The sequence below is a fragment of the Chiroxiphia lanceolata genome, chromosome 5, assembly GCF_009829145.1.
Source record: "Chiroxiphia lanceolata isolate bChiLan1 chromosome 5, bChiLan1.pri, whole genome shotgun sequence".
Classification (NCBI taxonomy): domain Eukaryota; kingdom Metazoa; phylum Chordata; class Aves; order Passeriformes; family Pipridae; genus Chiroxiphia; species Chiroxiphia lanceolata.
The window spans coordinates 62,696,363-62,718,801 of record NC_045641.1 but is presented as its reverse complement, the minus strand read 5'-3'; the positions used below and the strand labels follow the sequence as shown (position 1 = coordinate 62,718,801).

General features: G+C 39.7%; 1 protein-coding gene across 13 annotated transcripts in view; it reads right to left on the bottom strand.

Annotated features, from left to right (window-relative positions):
* The window catches only part of CACNA1C (calcium voltage-gated channel subunit alpha1 C), a 433,056-nt gene that overhangs the window by 143,604 nt on the left and 267,013 nt on the right, over positions 1-22,439 (bottom strand). For all 13 annotated transcript variants that reach the window (XM_032687965.1, XM_032687962.1, XM_032687963.1 and 10 more), the window contains exons 8-9: positions 8,966-9,069; positions 2,038-2,210 (exon numbers count right to left, since the gene is read on the bottom strand). In XM_032687965.1, coding sequence (XP_032543856.1) covers positions 2,038-2,210; positions 8,966-9,069 — 277 coding nt within the window. The remainder of the gene's footprint in view (positions 1-2,037; positions 2,211-8,965; positions 9,070-22,439) is intronic.

Sequence of the window (22,439 nt, the reverse complement as noted above, 5' to 3'; positions counted from 1 at the left end):
GAGGATTAATTTGCTATTCATAGATACAGGCCACAGGCACTAAGAATGGTGCCTGCTCTAAATGGGGCACATATATCAGAGGAATAGGCAAATAAACTTCACAGTGACCTGCTTGCTTGGTCTCTGCCATTCTCTTGTGCTGAAATTTTTGTTAGCATGACCACTGTCCCCAGAACATGGCCAAAATCAGCCCACAGCCTTCCTTTGTATCCTGTACAAAGGTGTAATTCTACTGTTTAGTGCTAGGCACTGCAGACGTTTGTTTCCAAGCCTGGTGTGCATGTAATAAAAATGGATAATGTACCCCAAAGCCACAATGTCACAGAGAATGTGCTGTGTACAAGGGTCTTGTCAACAACCACTGCCCTTAGACCTGATACTTGGAATCAATGGCATTGTAGACATTGCACTCATTAGTAGTTTGGAAAAGAAAGGGCTAACAAGTTAGTTTGCTAATAATAGTAGGTAATTCTATAATTAACAGCCAACTATGAAAAATTCTAGACAACTAGTAAGATGAAAGGGGACTAATTTTTATCAATCATGTCCTAAAAGCCTCACCTTATTAAGCTGAACAGGAAGAACTGAGAGCAAGCTGGAGATGCACTATCTTTCAGTTCTTAATATCACCAACCAAAAAAGGAGCTTGTTAGCTCTAATATGGATTGGCTGCACTCAACAGCACATGCAATGAATCTACATCTTACATATTCATGTATTGTAAGCCACAGAGCAGTAAATTTTGGCTATGAATAATAAATTCATTTCCAAATGATTACTAGGTTAAATTGTGAAAGTAAGCTATATGACCTATGAAGACAGCAGCATAAAAATCAAAATAACCTGATTTGAGGAAAGTCTGAGCAAGTTACCACAGTGACTCCTGCAAGTCCAGATACCTAAGTATCATGGGTATAACCTGATATTAATGACCTCACTTTTTTTTTTTTAAAGAACTCAAGTGTTCTGACAGTGATAGTGCTAATTTCCCAAAAGGTTATTAACATCTGATAAAAATCTTGCTAAAGCAAGAAAAGCACAACTTTCCCATGTCCAATCTTCTTATTACTAGCATATATGTTTCTGATTGGATCATCCCACGGATTTTGGTTGTTTGGTAGGAAGGATGATCTCCAGGGAAGTGTTTCATGTCTTCTCTTCCAAAATCAAACTAAGAAAATGCACACTCCTGCAATGAAAGCTAAGACTAGAGCCAGTGTCCATTAACTGTGTAAAGGTTCCAAGTCTGACATGTCCCCAAGTGCACAACCAGCAATGATAACTGCTAATTGTTTCTGAAGTGTTATGGAGCCTGTACTGGTAAAAGAGAAGGTGGAAGGAGAAGATTCAATAAAGGTAATTCAATGAAGAAAGCACTGCTTTCTCCAAGCCCTTCTGTCTTCAGGATTCCTAATAAGAAGAGATTGTTGGTGAATTTTCACTTCATACAAACATCTTGTCAACTCCAGAACAGAAGAATAACACCCTTACAGGAAATGTCTGAGACCTTAAATCCAGCCTGGAAAAAGGAAACACAAATCCACTGATTTCAACGGTGTTACAGATGGCCCACTTAATGTACAACAGGGTTGATTAGGCCCTTGTCCCACACTGTAGCACTGTTTTGCCAAAGAAACCTTTGCTTTCTAAGTACCAGCCATTTGTAAACAGCCTGTAACACTCAACTGCAATTAAATAAATGAATAGGAAACACACATATGTTTTAAAACTTTTCTCAGTAGTGCAAGAGCAAGTATTGACCTATTTTTTCTGTTTAATATCAGGATCCTATGTCAATATCACAGGCAAAACACCAAGGATCTGCAGAATATCAGTTATTGCACACATATTTCTGCTTCCCACGGTTTCCTACAGGCATTAAACTGGAATCATGTATAAGCACAGTGCATGTCTCAGGAAGAACTTTTTCTTCCTTTTAAGCCATCTCAGCACTACAGCAGGTGGGCACAGGCTCTCTTGCTAAAAGCACAGAGAGAGAGAGAAAGAGAGAATGAGAGAGAGAAGAAAGTTGCTTACTGTTTCGAGGCTTCTCCTCATCCATGCCTTCATCTTCATTTTCTGGATCAATATCTTCTGCTTGAGTTATCCAGTCTAAGTATCCCTTCAAATCCTCCTCTAGCTGTTGTTTTTCCCGTAACTTCTGGAAATCACCTCGAGCCTTCGCCTTCTCTCTTTCTTTGGAAAACTCCCTAGCAAGAGGGAGGGAGGGACGGGACATGGGTAGAGGGAAGGAAGACATGGAAAAACAATGGGTTAGATTGATTTCCACTAGAAAGTCTCCTCAGCCTGTGTAGCACACCCAGCTTTCTCTACTCTTTCAAGACAGACACATGAATGCACCATCCCTTCTAGATACACACGTAAAACAGCTGGAGTGTCCACATTTCTACCAATACTCAGGAAAAGATTTATACCTGTTTTTAATCCTTTAATTCTCAACATTTCACTGACTATTCAAATAAAACACATATGTAACATTTCTGTGCAATTTTCTGTACAATGCCGTTAACTTTCTAATATTCTTTACCACTTGATATTCTCTAACAGTTATCCACAAATATCTATATGAATAATGGTTAATGATGAACTGTTTGACAATAATCTGACATCTGGAGAGTGAGGTGGTGGCTCTAATTTTTAGCCAGGTTTCAATCTGTCTTTAAGATTATATATCACAACTAAATTGGTTTAAGTGTAATTAATGGTACTCACAATTTTGTACACATTTAATTATGGTCAATTTCACCCACATTTCTGGAAAATATATTTAAAAACAGACCTCAGTGTTTTACTGCAGACTTTCAGTATTCAAGCCTGTTATCTGACATGAAATGTATTTTTCAAATACAAGTTGGGTGAACAAACATGATAAATTATGGGTAGGAAAAGACTAATAGATTCTGCCAGAAAGTGAAAAGGGTAGACATTTGATGACAGTTTTATGAAAGAACCCTATTGGGAATATAGACTGAAAACAGAAGGCTTAAGAACAAGAATTTCATGTTGCTTAGTTATGATTCTGAATGCTTTGCCTTCTTTTTGGCTGTGGTTCTGTCTTCCCCTCTTTCAGAGGCACCTATACAGCAAGATTTTTTTTTCAAGAAATGCTGACCTACCTCTATTTAGAGACTCCCATGTGGTTCTAAACCAGGTTTTAGCACTTGTATTTCAAAAAGTAAGCTTAATGATTGTGAAAATTGCTGGACCAAGAGTACCTAAGCATTAAGTCTTATATCTGCTGAAGCAGATCACTACATAAGACACACACTGCAGATAATACAGTTCATTCTGTAATGGTAAAGTCATTCTCTCCAATTCATTCTCCATTACTGTTGCTAATGAATGTCAACGAGTGGATTTTAAAAAATCCTACTCCACCTAGGATTTGCCTTAAGTTTGCTTCTGCAAAAATAAATAGGAAACCTAACACTAATATTGGTGGCATAATATTAGGATTATGAAAATCCTACCCAAAATGTTAATGAATGCCATGTGACTGACTGCTCCTTAGGTAACTGAGATGGAGGTTGGTTTCTAACAGTGATGGTGAAGTAATTTCCTCCTGTCTGGTCCAAATCTCACTGAAAGGTTTCCATGGACTTCAACAGGTTTGGGATCAGGCTTTCAATAAAATGAGCTGTGCAAAAACCAGCACTGCAGCAGAATCAAAGTAGGATGATCCCTGAATTTCAAGCCAAAGTATCTGACAAAGCATGTGCCTTGGTCACATTGCTGAGGGTTTAGCCCCTCCCCTGGGACTGTGATAAGGAAAGTGGAAGTAAGTAAGAGAAACACTGGCATCTCTGGCCTGAAGGTAGATCACAGTCAACCTTGGCTCCAAACTCAGCCTCAAGGCATGAAAAAAATGAAAAATGAAATTTTCTCATACTGGGAGTGATATTTTGCTATTTATGATGTAAAACAAATAAACAAGCCCCGAACAATAACAATAAAAACTGTACAAAGAATTTTCAAAAAAATCAATCAATAGTAGTTATATTTTCTGCTTCAATAACACCTTTTCACTGGGTCTGATACAGTGCCTTATCCAAAATAATGAATTAACTCTGAAAAAAAAAATCACTGAATGAATCTATGTATTATTAAGCCTGTTTGATAAATCAAATTTCAACTATTAGCTCCTAAACTGTTATTTTAGAATCTAAAACAAATGGGTCCAATTTTAAACGGACCAAGCCCTGAACTCCAGGTGAGAACTATTTATATTTGTATGGATATAAACTGAAAGGGGATGTTTTAGAAACCAAAGTGGCAAAAATTACAAAACAGCCCAGCTTACAGAAGTGAAATTCCTACTGTGCACTGAAGTGGATCATTTATGTTCAGTGTTTCTAAGCTGCATGTCTATTTAATTCCTTTCAGTCCACACTTACTGTCTCCCTCAACAGGGCTGTGGGGGAGAGCTAACTGAAGCAATGTGAGATTTTAACAGGATGTCTTTACGCTGACCGTCAGCAGAGGAGTGAATTTTACCTAGAGTTTTATAGCACAGTGGGAAATACTGTGATTGCCTCGTCTAAACAACCTGCAATTGCATGTCTCCTTCCTTTGTACAGCGTATGACACTGCACATCTCAGACGACTCTCCAAAGAAGACAACCTATTTAAATTGTCTTAATTTCTGTGCTCTACTAACATTAGACCACTGGGAACAGGCGGCTCAGGAAATTGCTGCTGCAATTCAAATCACCTCCCATGTGGAATGCCATCCTGTACTTGGGCAAATGTACTTCACCATCGAGAATTACTACGAATGATCATTTACCATCCCACGTGAAATGAGCTGGTGACCTCAGTCCAGTGCCTACTGCAGGCAGGTGGGCACATTTCTTCTGCCACCATCACAGCTCGCAATAAAGGGTCAGTGTTTGCAGTTTCAGCAGGGAGGCCAAGGACCAAATGAGCTTTCTGATGGAAGTGCCATCTTGAGCCTGGAGGTGGTCTACTCAAAAAAGACTGCACTGTCGTGTCAGGATAAGGTTAACAACAGCTTGCAGAACTATCAAGCAACCTGTCCATTTTCAGTGAGCCCAAGAACATCAGTTATAAGAGTTGGTGAATCTGTTTGTTTTTATGAGAATTCAGTTTCCTTCACGTTCTTTTACTTCTCACAGAAAATTATAAGATTTGTCTGCCAATGGGAATATGAAATAGCAGAGTACTCTGGAGAGATGTTTTCTGTCTTTGAGGCTAGAGTGGGTCAAAATCATAAATATAAACACCCAGCTCTGCATCCTGTGCTGTATCAGAAGAAAACTTCTCTTTGTCACCTTGATGATGGAATATAGGTAATTCTTGTCTATATCTGATCTCAAGATGACTTCTCACATGTAGAGGAAATGCAGTTCAAAGCTCTTGCTTACTACTAAAAGTGGAGCACAAGGCTTCAAATTTCATCCACCCTAAGAAGTACACCAAGGAATGGGAAGAGTTGGAAGAGGGGACAGAAGACTAGAAAAAAAAATCCTGAAAGGTCACAAAAACTGCTCAGGGAGGAGTTACAACCATAGCCAGCCTCCCATCCACTCTGACCTCTTTCTCGGCAGTAAAAGCATCACAAGCAGCCAACTGGGTTTTGAAGGATCCTGCCAAAGCAGAGAAAATGGCTGTTTCTCCTGCCCTCCATTTGCCTTAGGCAACTGCTTGTTTGGCCTGTGTCCTGGGATTTGGTTCACTGTTAGGCAAAATATAAAGGAAATGTGAATCTATATGTTTCAGCGTGCATGTCTGAAGGTTGAACCCACGCTGCAATTTTTTTTCTTCGCTAATTAACTGAAACAGGTAACATAGATGTGAACATCTCTGATCTCAAGCAAATTCTAATCACTGCTCACAGCAATGATGTGGAATTGTTTTGTGCTTGTGGAGGTCTACTGTGTGATCTGCTGACTGGATATTTCCTTTGGAATATATGAATTTTATATTGTGCTCAGTCAAGGCAGGAAGAGATTACAACTCTATATATAAATACTCTGACATGCTATTCAGCTTAGCATGAGACTAGTAAATTCACCAGAAGGACCATGAATGGTTGACATACCTGAGTAAAAACAAATTACAGATGAGCTCTTTAGGCAGAGCAGAACTCAGCATTTGATTTTGCAGGTGCAATCAAGATGTCTTTGTGAGTACAATTAATTACACTTATATATTCAGAAGTGATTAAAAAAACCCCTAAGCTAATCTGTCATTGACAAAGTCTACCTACACAACATGCTTGCTCAAGTTCCTGAAATAGATAAATGGGAAGAAATCAGAGATGTTCAGAATGGATATTGAAAGATAACCAGGAATGCTGCTTTGTATCTACGTAGAACAGACAGGTGGATCATCTACATAGATCAGACTAATAGCAATACTCTAAGTAAAAAAAAAAAGAAGCTGAATCTGCAAAGTGAAGACACTTTGTAACTCAGCAGAATTTAGAACTGCTTTAGAAAGTTAATTGTTTAAGAACTGCTTATTTAGCCCAAAGAAAATTTGGAACATTTCTCCCATAATTTCTGTGTTTTTTCATGGTTGCAAATTCTTAAGTTTCTTTTTACTTTTCTCCAGTTGGGGAAGTTTTTGCAGAAACAGTGCAGCTGTCATAACACTGTGAAGACAGCCAGAAAGAGTGACTCATAGCTTAAACAAGGTGAACTTCATCTTCGATTTCAGTTCCCTCTACAGACTGTTTCTATCTCTTACCACTAACTGTGGTGTTCTAGCTGCAGTATGTCAGGAGGCAAAAGATTTAGGCCCCAAAACACTTTTTCGAGTTGACAATAAAAGAGAGAGGAAATTCAATTTTTAATTATATACAGATAAAAATCCAAGTATAGGTAAATCGAATCAGCAGTGCTTCAATAGTATGCACTCCTCATGGCTGGGCTCACAGGCACTGTTTATCCAATCAGATACCACATAATCCTTAACAACTGTCCTATATGGTCCTTGAGTGCACCTCTGATAGAACAGATCACTTCCCCTCTGTCAGCTGGTCATCCTCCTCCACTACTGCTGATATCCTTACCTGCTGGTCAGAGTATCCACCTGGAGAAACGAGGAGCACCTGATTTAAAACTGTACCCAGAGTATCACTCTCCAGATATCTAAACACAGACTATTGCCTGACACTTCATTACTGGGGATTTTTTTTTCCCCACTCCCATTACTGCTTTTTGCAGCAGCTGTCTTAGCAGCACATCTCCTCCAATGGAGTAATGAAGATTGTAATAATACCTCCTGAAGAACTTTTATTACTTGTCTCTTTTACCGATGGCCAGTGGTGGATCTTTTTCTCTGGTCCCTCTACTGCCCTTCCTGTGTTGTTGGCCCAAGTAGTGAGGACATAATTTCTGTGAGGCATCAGGTCCTCTCTCCTGCTCAGAGATAATTTTCCCTCTCTTATGACCACAAGACAGGGGACTTCAGGGCTGCCCACTCAGGTGACAGGTACAGGCCCTGAGCAAATTCATTTAGAGCTCATCAAAGAGGTAATAAGTTAGAAACAAAGAAAAAGAGGATACACTGAAGTCCTCATACCATATTTATCCATGTACATAGAATGGCTGTAATCACCCAGTCATGCCCAAATATGGAATTAGAAGCCTGATCCTAGGAGATCTTTTTTTTAGAATCTTGTGAGGAATGTTTGCTGGCTTGATTCCTCTAATTATGTGGCTCCCCAGGGCAGTAAAGTTTTTTCACAACTGGGGACAATATCCATTGTTTTTAATCAAAGCTACTAAAATGATGTTTTGCAGCCAGGGTTATACTGCAGAACTGAAATACAGATAAATGTCTGCATGTCTTAAGAATGCTTAAACACTAGAAGGACTTCTCTTGCTTCTCTGTTCATCCTTAGAAAAGGTCAGAGGGAAATGATCTTTTCTCTCTGCATCATGCCAGGCTTGTAATCTGCACAATAGAGAAGATGGGCTTACTGAAGAAGAAACGTGCCCAAGACTCTCTCCAGGGAAAATAGTCTCCTGCTAGGCTGTGTGTTAGATATATTCAGCAATGTGAAAATTTCTCCTGTGAGAAGACATAATTTGGCAGGAGTCTCATCCTACGGATGTGAAGGGATTTGTCTCATGCTCTCATTCTTCCTTCAATCCTACTGACTCTTCCAGAAATTTTACTATAATCCCCTTCTTCTATGGCAAATGGATTGCTTTGCCCACAGGAGAGCATGGTGCTGTCCTCATCCCACAGAATACAGGTAGAGGAACATGTTACAGGCAAAGAATTGTCTTATATGCCTTGGATTTACTCAAAAGACTCACTCTGTATTAGGAATGCCATATTTTGCTATTGGCACAGCAATAGCATAGGCCTTCTCTTAAGGTTCTTGAGATCAACCCGCCACTGACTGTTGTTTTGGTAACCAGAGAGTAGGAATAGAAATACAAATTTTAAAAAATAAACAATAATAAAACATTTTCCTGGTACTGCTTACCCGCTAAGTACACCGAGAACCAAGTTAAGTACAAAAAATGACCCTATGATGATTAGTGTAACAAAATAGATCCAGGGCCAGTCCCTTCCTATGGCATCATTGACCTGGAAGAGTGGAATGATAATTAGTGAGACAAGCTCAGATTCTGAGCACTGCAAGGCTCCAGCCAAAGAGATCCCAAGTCACCAGCAGTAAGATTTTTCAATAGCCAGTTTTCTGAAAATTTATGACAGGTTGACATTAATGATTTTGAATGCCCTGAGGTTGAATTTCTTTGTCAGAGAATAACACCGCTTTTGTTACCTGTATTGTTATTTACAATATTTGAACATTTTGTCAGAGTATTTCAGAGCTGATGTGAAGCTTCCTTGAATTCACATTTTTAATCCCTCTGAAAGTATCCTGGTGACAGGGAAGAACCCTTATTATGGAGTCTTGCCCTGTAGCATTGGAAAAAGGACACCAAAACTGTCAGCTTACCCGCTCAACACACCAAGAACCAGATTTAGAACGAAAAAGGATCCAAAGATGACCAGACTGACAAAATACACCCATGGTAACTCATAGCCCATAGCGTCCTGCATCTGGAAAGACGAAGGAAAGTTAGAAGACAGAGAGGGAAAGCAGAAATGATTAGGCAAAGGAACAGATGGAAAGGTTTGTAAACAGAGCCTGTGGTTGGTTTACACATAATCATAGCAAGTGTTTCTGTATGTTCTTTCTTATGTGACTGCTCCTTTGATTGTTCTTTTGATCTGTTTCCTTACAGTCAGTGATTAATACAGGCTAAGATACAACCGTGTACCTACTGGCACTTCTTTAGATGCTCAAAGCTGTGGATTGTTACTTTTTGGAGTTTACTTACAGCACCACAAAGGGTCCACCCATGACTTCTGAACTTCTACTCACTGCACAAACACACAACCCTCTGCTGCCAGTGAAAATATTGCTGGTTTTTGCTAAGCATTGCCACAGTGTGTTGCCAGATCATGTTCACTTCCCATGTGTAGCACAAGTACAGGTACCTCAGAGAGCAGCATGTGGGAACTGTGGCCAAATACCATCTTTCCCTGGCAGTGCTCTGGTAGTTTTCCCAGTTTACCACAGTGAGGGCAGTAGCTTTGTACTTTTGAGGAAGGTCGTTTCAAGGCCCAACATGTCCTGAGCTGATCAAGTGTTTTCTAAATCTTCCTCACAAACTTGCTTTCTCTGCTTGAAGGATGAATCACTTATCAAAATGTGATTCCTATGCAACTGAACAGTAAGAGAATTGGAGACTGCAAACTGAATGATCTCACACTATTACAAGCATCTGCAAACAGAGCAAGCAGACTATTGTTTTAGGACCAGAACCTCTATTATGTGTGGTTTAACTCCAGCACATAATAAGATCTTGTATATATTCTAAAAGCATCTAGTACATAAACACTATTTTATCTTGAAGTCTCCTTCAAAGTTCAAAATTTTGGAAAGTTGCTGGACAACTTAATAGAGTCTCACTTTCATGATGGTATCAAAAATACCAGAGTCTCTTCTTTACTGTTCATAAACACTATCTTCGGAGCCAGACGTAGCATCATTAAAGAAACAGATGGTGGTTAACATTTTCAGGAGCACTAAAAATTGATTTGTGAACATAAATTGCAGACTTGAAAGTACCTACGCCTGTAAACCAACCTACGTTCCTTTGTTTTCCACTCTTTTCAAAATTTTCTTGTATGTTGTTTTCTCTTTCCAGGAAAATGCTTTTTCCTTTGCAACCTACATGTTTGCTGGGATCGCAGAAAAAATATTCTTCCATACATGGGCACTGAGACACACTTCAGGAGAGGGGATCTGACTCAAGATTTGTAACAACTCAGAAAAAGTATTTCAAACCTTCAGTAAGAGAAGGCAGGAGAGAACACTAATATAATCAGTTCTTTGTGGATGGAAGTCCATTATCCATTTTTCTTCCAAAGCAGAATCACTAAAGTCCTTGTCTGGCAATAGTCCACAGTCAATGGGCCGATCCAGAACTCCATCTCAAGGCTCCTTCAGCTGTGACTGAACTGAAGTAGACTCATTAAAAAATAAGCTTGAAATCTCCCTCTGTGAAAACAGTTCACCAGCTCCTTCCTCACAGGATGAATACATTTGGTAGTCAAAAGAGAGTACCTAAATCTCTAACACCCCCTAACCGTATTAAACAGCTTCTCTTTTATAGTTTTATAGAATTTTTCAGTTAGCTTATAAATCATATTAATTATTCTTTGCGTTTGCAAGCCACATTTCATCCCCCACAACCAAAAAATAGACACCTCTGGTGTATGCTACACATCGGTGCTTTAATGAGAACAAAGCATCATGGTGTATAAAGATGGAAGGAAATATTCACCTGAGATCCCAGTGGGGAAATCAGGCAGGCAAAATGTAACTGCCCAAGCTGGAATTAAGTAAAGAAATGAGACTTAACAGCCTCTCTCTTCTACAAAGAACATCACTATCTATATAAAACGATCCACACAAACAATGAGTATGGATGACTTTGAAAAACTGCCATAAGAATTTACCACTGTGGGCACACTGACGACTTGACATCCCTCTAATTATGATAGATGGTGATAAAAAAGCCTGAGCTGTATGGTATTTATCTATCAACAGTTTGGGATTTTTTTTGTCATGTGAGAAAGTCAGCTCGAAAAGTAGAACTTCTCAAAGCTGTGGTAGAAGTGAATCCTAAACAGCAAAGGCCAGGGTGCCAGGTACAGAGTTGAGGTGCATGTCAGGGTACTCAGAGAAGAACAAAGCTTCCCTGGCACAAAGAGATTTCCAGATGGCAAGAAGCTTCCACCACGGTCTGGTAAAGTATATACCTAGAATATAGTGTACCCTGGCTATTTCCAATGCCTGCACAATTGCATAATGATCGTACCAGCTTGCATCAGCACAAATGAGTCCTGAAAAATAGACCTGCATTCTGGTACAGCAAAGCATTTGGGACTTCTCAGACCGAAAATTTCGGAAGTCAGCTTTTCATCCCCTTTTTATTGCACAGTGATATACGTAAGAGAGAAGCTGAGGGGCAGAGACAGCAATAGCTTCTCAAGCATAGAGAAACCATCAGTATTTGGCAAACAGCTGAGTCTTCCTCTCTGTTGCTGGACTTGCCAATGTTTGGTGCTTTCTCGTCTCATTTTCTTTAGTAGCAGGCAAGACTATTCCACACATTGTGGGACTGACCCATGGGTGACAGGAATATATGTTATATATTGATATAACACTAGGTGTTTGGTAAATTATGTTAACACCTCCCTGTAATAAGGAAACAGTACACTGTGAACTTGCTACTTGCTCCTGAAAAACATCTGCAGGAGAAAAGTAGAGAAATAGGTTGTTTGGCGAAAGTGAAAGTTGGGGGGGGAAGAAAAGTAATAGACTTACTTAAAACAGCAACAGCTAAGTACCAACATTTAAGAAACATTAAATTCCTGGCTAAGACTGTATTCTTCCAAATATCTGAAAATGCTTCCTCCAAAACAGAAGTATCCTAGAAGTCCAGGATGGACTGTCCTCAGTGATAACTGCATGGGAGCATTGTTCAGGAAGAGCCTTGCATCTGTGTTTGAGTGAAGCTGTTTTCTGGAAACTCACCACCATTCTGCAAATCTGCAGCTATTAATCCTGCATGTTTGCATGCACATGTCCTGCTGATTACAGCTGTAGCCCTTCACTGCAAGCCTAACTTGGGTGGTAGAGCTGATTTCTCCTCATTATGCTGTTAAAGTGGAGAAGATGCAAAGGGTCACAACAAGACCAGGGGTGTTACCATTTGCACACTACGGAGTGCAGAAAATGAGGTGTGCAGAATAGATTTTGTACTGTTGCCTACAGTGAACAGGAAATGGTTCAGTTATAAGGTTACCTTTCCAGGATGGACAACTCCTGATATACAATTCAGTTTTCTGGTCACTGAGTACACCACTTCTCCCAGAGTGTTTACTACTAACCCTATGAATCTCAACAAAAAAGGTGGATCATCTTCTAAAATCACAGTTCTGAACACAGACTATCAGCCAGGATAGGTCTGAATGATAATACTCCAGCTCCAGTAGTCAATGTGATTGCATCCTGATGCCAACTTAAGCATGTATTGAACAATTTTTACGTCAGCTGGAAGCACAGGATCAGTGGGAATCTGAAGATTGTCATTTATAGAAATAATTCTGCTTTCTGAGTCAAACTGCCTGACCTTTCATAGCTCACATCTCAACACTCACATGTCACTACTCTCAACAGTGAGGAAGTTGGCACATTTCAGAGCATTAATGCATCATCTCTCAGAGACCTCAGGGATAAAGATCTTAGATTCCTTCTCATGACTTGCTGCATACCCTCTCCAGCGCTGTGGGGGGCATCATTTGGCTCACTGTGCTTCAGCTTTCCAACCTGCAAAGTGGAATACTACCTTGCCTCACTGGGCACTGTCAAAGAAATCACTCAGCATCATGATGATGGGATATTTAAGCATATTTGAGGTCTGTTGGACCTTGTGTACTGCAGAAGAGCTCTTTCTTCACCAGGCATCCCTAATTGCTATCATGCCTATAGGATTTCAACAAAGGCTTTTCTCCCAGTGATACAGGTAATCGCTTAGAAATAACAGCAGGATGTTTAATTCTGTAGTTTGCTGATCACAGTTACTACCAGCAGTTTCAGTGGGGGCCAAGGAATAAAAATCTATTTATCTCTATAAATAGACCTTTGTGCCTATGTCTTCTGGTTCTTCAGAAGACACAGGAGAAGACACATTGGTAAGGCCACAGGAGATATGCATAGTGGTTTTTTTTCTTTCCCAGGGATAATAGTCTGGCACATTTTGCAAGTATCTCATTCCTTACACAGGCATCATAGTTCAAAGACAATGTCAGAGGCATATTACCTATTAACATAGTGGCTGAGCATGACCAAGCACATAGTGGAGGGCTTTCAGTCACTTAATGGGAGGGGCAGACACAATTCACTCAATTCTGCTGACTTTACAAGACACACGCTCACACCCTGACACTTTGTGGCAAATGTCTTTCAAAAATAACAGCGAGTTACAGGAAAAGTGTAATCCATCATAGCAGGGCAGCTGTCACAGGAAAATAGGAAGCTGAACAAAAAAATTAAATCTGTCTTGTTCAGTGCACAGCACTGGAGGGCTGCAGCTCAACAGAAAGTGAGTTTGTTAGGACACCTGGGTTAGGCTTCTATTTCTTGAAAAAATTGCTAATTGATTTCTAATTACTATAGAGTTTTATCATAACCTTTTTTAAATGCAAGTGCTAGAAGTATTCTACAATGAAGTGTAGTATTCTGTAATGAAGTGTATAACCTTTCACAGAGTAACGCTCATCAAGAGGACCAGAGTATTCAATAAAATTAAAGGGCAGTAACTTTGGAAATTTTGTGTAGAAGTGCTATTTTATGTAGCCTATCTGTGGAATTCACTGCCTCAGGAAATGATCTAGCCAAAAGTTATGATCGTGGCCAGTAGCAAGATCTCTAGTTGAAACCAAGGATTTCTTGTAACAAGCTAAAACTGGAGAACATTAGGAGCAGGAGAACAGCTGAGAAAAGAGATAATAGCTGTCACTGAATGTATTCTCCTGCCTGAAGTCTTTATTTCAAAAAGCACCTTTTTCAGGAACAGTACTTAAGCACCTTCATAATTTTAAGGATGCACAGAAGTGATCAAAGATCATGTGATAGGCTACTGGCAGGCATAGCTCACATGAGGCATAAAGGGTCATGAAGGTACCAGCGTGACATTTAGATATTTATCACTGATCAATTACAAAGCAAAGAGGTTTGAATTAAAGCATAAATTTTCCTTTTTCACCCTCTCTTTTTTTCTCTTCCCAGGAATATTGGGGTGAAGGCACTTCATTCACACATATGCTCATGGAGCTACAACTTTAAACTCTGCTTGAACAACACTAGAAACACTTTTTATAAGATGATGCACTGTTTTGCACTGCAATGGGAAAACGTTTTCCCTTACACCTTTTAATCAGAACTTGGGTAGAAAACCAACCAAAAACCAACAGAGGACTGAACTTTACCCTTCACAGCTATGGTTGAGTTAACAATATTAAAGAAAAAAATGTCTACTTTATAGATGTAGGTAAATCCTACATCTCAGGCAAGGGTTATGTGGCCTAGAGTACTTCTACTCTTACAGTCTTTCTTTGGCTTCCATTATATCTTCACACTGCCTTCATGATAGTTAAAGCTTTGCTTTGTTTCTGAAACTTCACTAACTCAAATGCTTGACATTCATACAGTCAGGGAACAAAAAAGGATCTCATAAACCCATGTATTAATTCTTCATTATTACTTCAGAAGTAACTAAGGTGGGGTGAATTTCCTAGAAAGTGTCTGTATACATTTGTCCAGTGAAGAAGCAAAACTTTGAAAGATCTACCTTTTCTCATGCTAGACACAATAGAGCAGCAGAAATAGCTGAGGAGCAAAATATTCATCCCAACTGAGAAAAAGGATGTTGCTGGCAGTTCCTAAGAACACCCAACCAAAAACTGTAACTGGTAACAGCAGCTTTTTGAGGCTGCTCTGCAAACAAAAAGGAAACTATTTTGTCCAATGAAACATTCTCTTCTGGTTAACTTCTCAATGCAAAGCTTCTTTGAGCTTAAGAACCCTTGTCTTTGCAGTACTTTGAGTCTTTGCTTGGAAAACTCTTGGTAGTAGTCAGAGCAGGTAGAGGACTTTTAATGAGAAGGTGTGACTCCAGTCTTTCTCTCAACCTCTCTTTAGAGATCTAAGACATCTGACAACTGTCTCTTTAGCAGTCATGCTCTTAAACAACTTGTAGGTCCGTAATACAACTGTGACACGAACAAACCAACCCCTAAATATGCAAAAATTTAGTTTGTTAGCTCTGGTAATGAATCCTGCACATGGTGTTTTTCTCTGATCTCTAAACAGTACACTGCTTATGTTATAGTACTTTTTTTCACCATGTAATACTTGTGATAAATATATTAATTATGCATTTTTAAATTTATGGGAAACTCCCCCATATCTAATATCGCTTTTAACAAGGAAATTACTCATTATTATTCACAATTTCTAACTTTCTTGCAAAACTACAAATTCTCAAAAGAAGCCCCAGGAAGATTTCAATGAGCTAACACGGAAATAATGGTACAGTAAGGAGGGACACAGTACTAAAATTGACTTTCTGTGTATGTTAGGCTTGATAAACACTTTTTCCAACCTATGGGGCAAACCATGGAATTGTTTCTTTAGCATTAAAATCCTGAATAACCTGAATCTGCTGATTTGTTTGGAGCCTGAATGGTGTGAGGTGCTGCATATCATGTCAATGAAGACATGAAAAAAGCATGTTTTTACTTGATAAATTCCTGGTTGCTCTCCACATAGACCTCAAGTAAGTATACACAGAGCATTTGAATTCACCATTCACAAAGGGAACAAGAAAAAGATCATATTTCCTATTACTCAGCATATATCCTTAAAGCTGGATTTAGACAGTGTATTATTACACTGAGGATGCAGATTCCAACTTGCAGATCTTTCATTACTTAAAATCTAATTAGTTGTCTTTGCTTGGTTGGTTTTTAATCCGGTACTCATGTATATGCATAATTTAGGGCACATGAATAATTCCACTGAAGCCAATGGTCAATATTATTGTTACCAGTGGAAATGAACTGATATGCATAAGTGCTTTGCTTGAATAAGCTGGGGCACAGGACTGGAAGAAATGTATAAAGAGCTCATTTTCTGAAATTCCCTGCAAAAAAGTATAAATTTAATGTACATAGCGACTAAAAAAATGACGAAAACACTAAAGCTTTTCTGTCTATAAATTCTAGTGCATTGTGAAAAGTATTATCCTCTTGTCGACCTGGAATATTCTTTCAGACCTCCCGAGTCATTAAGACAGGTGATAAGGAGTGGGAATTTAAAGTCTCAGAGCTGATTCAAGGCAAAGGGAAAGAGATGGGGGTAAAAAAAAAAAATAATCAAAATCTCCAAACTTTGTCATAAGCAAAAATACAAAACCTAAAATAAACTAGATTTACTTGTATGGACGTAAAAATTGCTTTCTGAATGGCTTAAAATACAAGAAAAGGACTTCAGAAGCCTTTGCTCTTACTCCGGGTAGAATTTCTTTCTAAGCAACAACACCCTAATAGTCTTAAAGGGATTCCAAACCAAAGTCACTCCTTACAACTGTTCCAAATATTTTGTTGCTGGCACTATCAGATGGATGCAAAGGAGAGACAAGAGAGTTCAACCCAACTTCAGCCTGAACTGCCAGTCAAAGGAGCAAGCAGCACTTGATCAGTTGCTCCTGTCAAAAATTATTTGTTTTGACAATCAGATTCCTTTTATTTTGAAGTACTGAAGGAAAAAGGAAATTTTAAGCTCAGTTGTTTTTTTCCAAGCTCTTATTTTTAAGTTTCTACTTATTGTATTACCTCAATTATGGAATTTTACAAATTTTGTGTGTGCATTCTCTAGGTACATCGATAACCTTCTTTTCAGCGTCTTCATAAGAAAGGCAAGACAAAGATGGGTGAAGCCAAGAGCACAGGGATCATCAACCTGGTCAGAGATTGCTCCAGACAGGTTATTCTGCTATACAGTCAACGTTGGATAAAAATGAATAATGTAGGCAAGATTCATCATATGTGGGCAGTAGGAAGAATAACAGGACTCCTATGTGTAGCTTGGTTCCCCAGTTGTTCTGTATGCTGTGTAGTGATGGAAAGAGCAAATTAAAATTCCACTCTGAGGCAGCAACATTGGCAATTTGTACAGAACTCTCTGCAGGAGCTAAATGGAGCCATTAACAGAGAAAGGACTGCCACGATGAGGACAACAGAAACATCAAGATTAATCTGCAACAGAGAACCCTTGAGAAAGAATCAAAGAAATTGCAGCAATGGAAGAGAGAAGGGGAAGGGGGCAGACAGATCTGAGAAGATGGAATCTGCAGAGGTTGACTCTTCACCCCTCCTGATAAAGACTGTGTTGAATCTGCTGTAGATGCCCTCACCCCAATACACCTGCTCTGATCCAGGTGAACTGTAATTCCTGGTTTATTAATTAAAAGCTTTTGGTATAGCTATAGTTCACTGTTATGCTGCCGGATCTCCCTGGCAGGAGGATGAAGTCTGCAGAACTGACCAAGCTTCCCACCCCACAGAGGAGACAAGTGAAAGCAGCGCTGGGCTCAATTTCAAGAGCCATGAGGGTAAACATTCCTACAAAAGATACACTTTGGCTGGCTTCAGCTTCCTGGGGTGACTCTGTAAATGAAGGAATCCTGCAGGAGAGCCCTACCAGGCTGCTGCAACCTGTGCAAGAGCAATGCTAGAGCGGAGATCTAGAAGCACTGCCTTTTAACCGTGTCAGCTGCTTGATGGCAAAGAGAAAACACGTTAAATAGCTCATATGAGCTTCTTTAAAATGATACAGGAATGCCATTTTGCTGTTACGTGAAGCAAACTGTATTTGCTTTTTGTTGCATACAGTTTGCAGGAAGGGCATTGCCACCCGCAGAATTTGCCAAGCTTATTTCTTTATAGCAGCACTGAGTCACATTTTCGTCACTCGTTAAATACCGGCCCCACCTTTTCAAGGTTACTCCACTTTATTGGGAGGGAGGGAGGCTGGGAAAGACTGTCTAAAGTCTGAGGCACATAGAAAAAGACCCAGCTTTCAGCTATCTAGCCCCAGATACTGTATACTGTCACTGGATCCTCCCACTGTGTTTTTAGGACCCAGTATATAATCACTGGATTCCACAAACTTATTTCATTCGTTTGTAAAGTTCATATTCATATTTCAGCTGTTTTCGGTTTGGGTGCACATTGTTTTTTTACAGTCAGCTGTTCTTTATCAGAATGAGCTATTATGGGAAATATAAGGTCTCTGTCTGAGACTGGGAAGAGAATTAAAACTTGCATTCAAATACCAGCAGGTCAAAATGTCTGTGGCACACAGTGATTGAGCTGAACTCTTCCACTGCAATCTATTTCTGATGAAAATGCTTACTGATCTCACAGCAGTCTGGGCTTGCTGGAGAGGCAGAGAATCATAGAATCATAAAGGTTGCAAAAGACCTCTAAAGATCATCAAGTCCAACTGTCAACTTAGCATCACCATGTTCACCACTAGAGGGGAAATATTGGGGGTGTTTACTAGTGTTCTAATTAAATCTGTAATTTCAAGGGGCCTTCTCACAAATTTACTGTACAATTTTGACAGATGGCAAAGGCCACTGGCATTTAACTTCATACTTTTCAAAACAGAACTAAAAAAAAGTTAGGCTCTCCCTTGACTTAAAAAAAAACAGTAGTGTTTACCGGCTTTTGTTTTCACGGCGTTGCAACATTTATTAGCACTGGTAGTGTACCAAAGGGACATGGATTACCATGGCAAATCAGCTATCTGAAAAGAGGATTCTGCTGACAAAAATCTCAGCATATTAAATTTTATTAGTACAACTACCACTGGGAAATTCCTGTAGTCAACCATACTAGTGGAGGAAAACCAAAAATAATCAGGAATCTACCATTTACACCTCCTCCCATCCCACCTGTGCTCTTTGTACTTTCTTGTGGGACTTCTCTGTTTTTCTGTGAAAACTGGAGGGGACTACATACCTCTGCAGCATGTTTGGTAATACAGAGATTCTGAACTCCCACTGAAAACATTAGTTACACAGTAAGAATTCCTTACATCAAAGACAAATTCTGAGCTCCAATAAGACTCCTGCTTTTTCACCTCACCCTCTTTCTCCAGGCTTAATACATAAAAGAGAAAAAAAAATTAAATTTCTTTCAGTTCAGTTTAGCATGGAAGATGTTAACCAAAGGTGAAATATTGAAATTCATTTACTGCCACATGATAAAGCAACTGACATACTAGAGTGTGCTGAAACTGCCGTAAATAACTCCCTCTAAACTGCTCCCTCAGAAGTTAGCTGTGTTTTTTCCAGTGGTGGCTCAGATGATTCTGTCTGCACTGAGGCTGATTGGGTCCGACAGAGCACTGGGAAAAGAAGAGGCCATTCCCTGACCCAGGCTGAGCTCTTAAAGACAAGCCTAGGACTAAGCAGGTCTTCAGAACTTTCCACAAACACATCCTGGTGTCTGGTAGGCCAAGACCTCACTCTTGATCCGTTTTTGATATGGATGACTGACAGACCATTTTCCCTACCTCTTCCATACTCAACAGTCAACATCAACAGTGATATTACCTTTGCCTTCTTAGTTCCCTGGCAATAGATCTACTTAGATGAGGTTCATATCATAGATCCCCCCGCAGTGCTCTGCCAAAGTCAGGTCTCTGTATAGGTAAGAGGAGCCATTAAGGCCCTCCATTCTCTAATGTTTTATTACATGACTGGGTTAGCTTGTTGAGTGAATTTGCAATTTTCAGAAATGCCATGTAGTGACCTCCATAAATTGTTTGGACTCGTGTGACTTCATCAGGATTTGAATTCAGGCCTCCAGAGGCAAAAGTCACAGAGCTTTACGTGAGATGCCACATTCCCACGTAAGTGTGTACAGCTTTTTTTCTTCCCTTTAAAAGGAAAAGGTTGGGCTCATCCAAGAGCCCAAAGGCTATTTAGCCACAGGGCTGATAATTCTTTCATTATAGCTACTGCAGCAATTCCATCTCTTACTGCTACTCAGTTATTTGAAAAACTTTTCATCCTTTAAAGTCTTTGGAAATTCGCTCCAAAAGAATGAAGTGCTCATTTCAAGCATAAAAATATCCCCTAGAACGGTGGGTTTCCAAATCTAAAAATTTCATTTCATCTTAGAATTCTGGGCTACCCCTTCCTGTCTCTGCTTATTTTGTATTTACATTTGCATGGTTGATTATCCAGAAAGGATTTTCTACCTGTTTTACTGTGTTGCTGTTGTATAACTCCTTCTATTTATCTCAGGGTAGACTGATAGCAAATTCTACCAAAAGTATATCTGAACAGTGCTGATTGCTGCATGCACAGGAATACACAAGCACATACTGTTCATTGATTTACATAGTAAATTAAGTCCTTAAAAATAAAGATAATGAAAAGCAGTACTGTAAGCTGTAGATAATCACTACCTTCTTTAATAAGTGGAAGCATGACTGTCAATTCTTTTTTTGTACTTGACCAGTATATCCCAAATTCCTTTGTAGCCAGTTTCCAATCTATGATATTCCTAGAACTCCTATCTAAATTTTAGATGATGAATCCATCTTCCAGCTGTGAAATCACACCCAAAATTCTAAAAAAAAAAAAGTACAATGTCTAGACCTCATAGCACACAGCTAATAAACCTTATCTGATAGGCACACTTGCCACTCACAGACATTGTACAGTCACTAAAGGTTTGCTGGAGAAATTACTGTCAAAGAGCCTGAATGAGGTGCAACTGCATTACTGGCAGACAAGATGCCCCTTCTCTTTTTCCTATGAGTCTTATGAGCAACACCATGTAGGCAAGATCAGCACAGTGTCCTGACAGATTTCTTCTAGATATGATTTAAAAATCCACTGAGTGGATGTTTTCTAATAAATACTACTAGAACAGTTTGGGTTTGAAGGGACCTTTAAAGGCCATGTAGTCCAAACCCCCTGCACTCAGAAGTGAAATCTTCAACTAGATGGGGTTGCTCAGAGCCCCATCCAACCCAATCTTGAATGTTTCCAGGGATGGGGCATCTACCACCTCTCTGGGCAAACTGTTCCATAGTTTAACCACCCTACTTGTAAAAATCTTCTTCCTTATATCTAATCTAATTCTATATCTAATCTGCTCTCTTCCAGTTTTAATCCATTACCCTTTGTCCTACCACTACATGCCCTTGTAAAAAGTCCCTCTCCAGCTTTCTTGCAGGCTCCCTTTAGGTACATACTGGAAGGTGCTGTAAGGTCTCCCTAGAACCTTCCCTTCTCCAGGCTGAACAACCCCAACTCTGTCAGCCTTTCCTCATGGGAGAGGTGCTCCAGCCCTCTGATCATCTTCATGGCCCTTCCTCTGGACTCACTCCAACAGGTCCATGTCCTTCCTGTGCTCAGGACCCCAGAGCTGGAGGCAGCACTGCAGGTGGGGTCTCATGAGAGCAAAACAGAGGGGCAGAATCCCCTCCCTTGACCTGCTGCCCCCACTGCTTTGGGTGCAGCTTTCTGGGCTGCAAGCAGCACATTGCCAGGTCACGTCCAGCCTCTCATCCACCAGAACCCACAAGTTTTTCTCTGTAGGAAGACTGATTCCTCTGATTTCCTCTGACTGAGTCCTAAAGCCTTTTCTACTTCTGGTCATTTTGTATCTTTAGGGAGATGTGCCCAATATTGTTTTCAAGTCTCCACTCTGGGTGCAGTTCAGAGGATTGGAGTTAGAAGGAGACAGTTCTAGAGGAGGCCAGGGGTGCAGACAAAATCTACACTTATGATGGTATGGCCACTCATTATACTGAACCCTCAAATACTGCTCAGGTAGAAATCCCACGAAAATCAATGAATAAAGCCAATAATAATGGACCAATTCTCTTTGCAAGCAGGAAAGACTTACTATTCATAGTAAGATTGGTGATGGTTCAGTTGTATTGCCCTCTGCCTTGAAAACAAGACATTGAAACAAGTTAAGCTCAAAATAAACATGAATTTTATAAATAGTTCTAGACACACAACTTGTGTCCTGACCTTGGGCATATTCCCTTGTCTTTTTCTTTCCCAGGATCTAGGTCAATGAACAAAAGTCTGTTATTTGTGAATTTGTCTGGTGGATATGGGTCCATATCTAACAACTCTGAAGACTATTTCTTCAGAAGGCAACAATCATCAGTCCTTGACAAAACTGGTAGTAGGACCCAAGCAGTGAACTCACAAACAGAGGCTCTCAAAATCCTAAGTCAAATAGAAGTGTCCCAG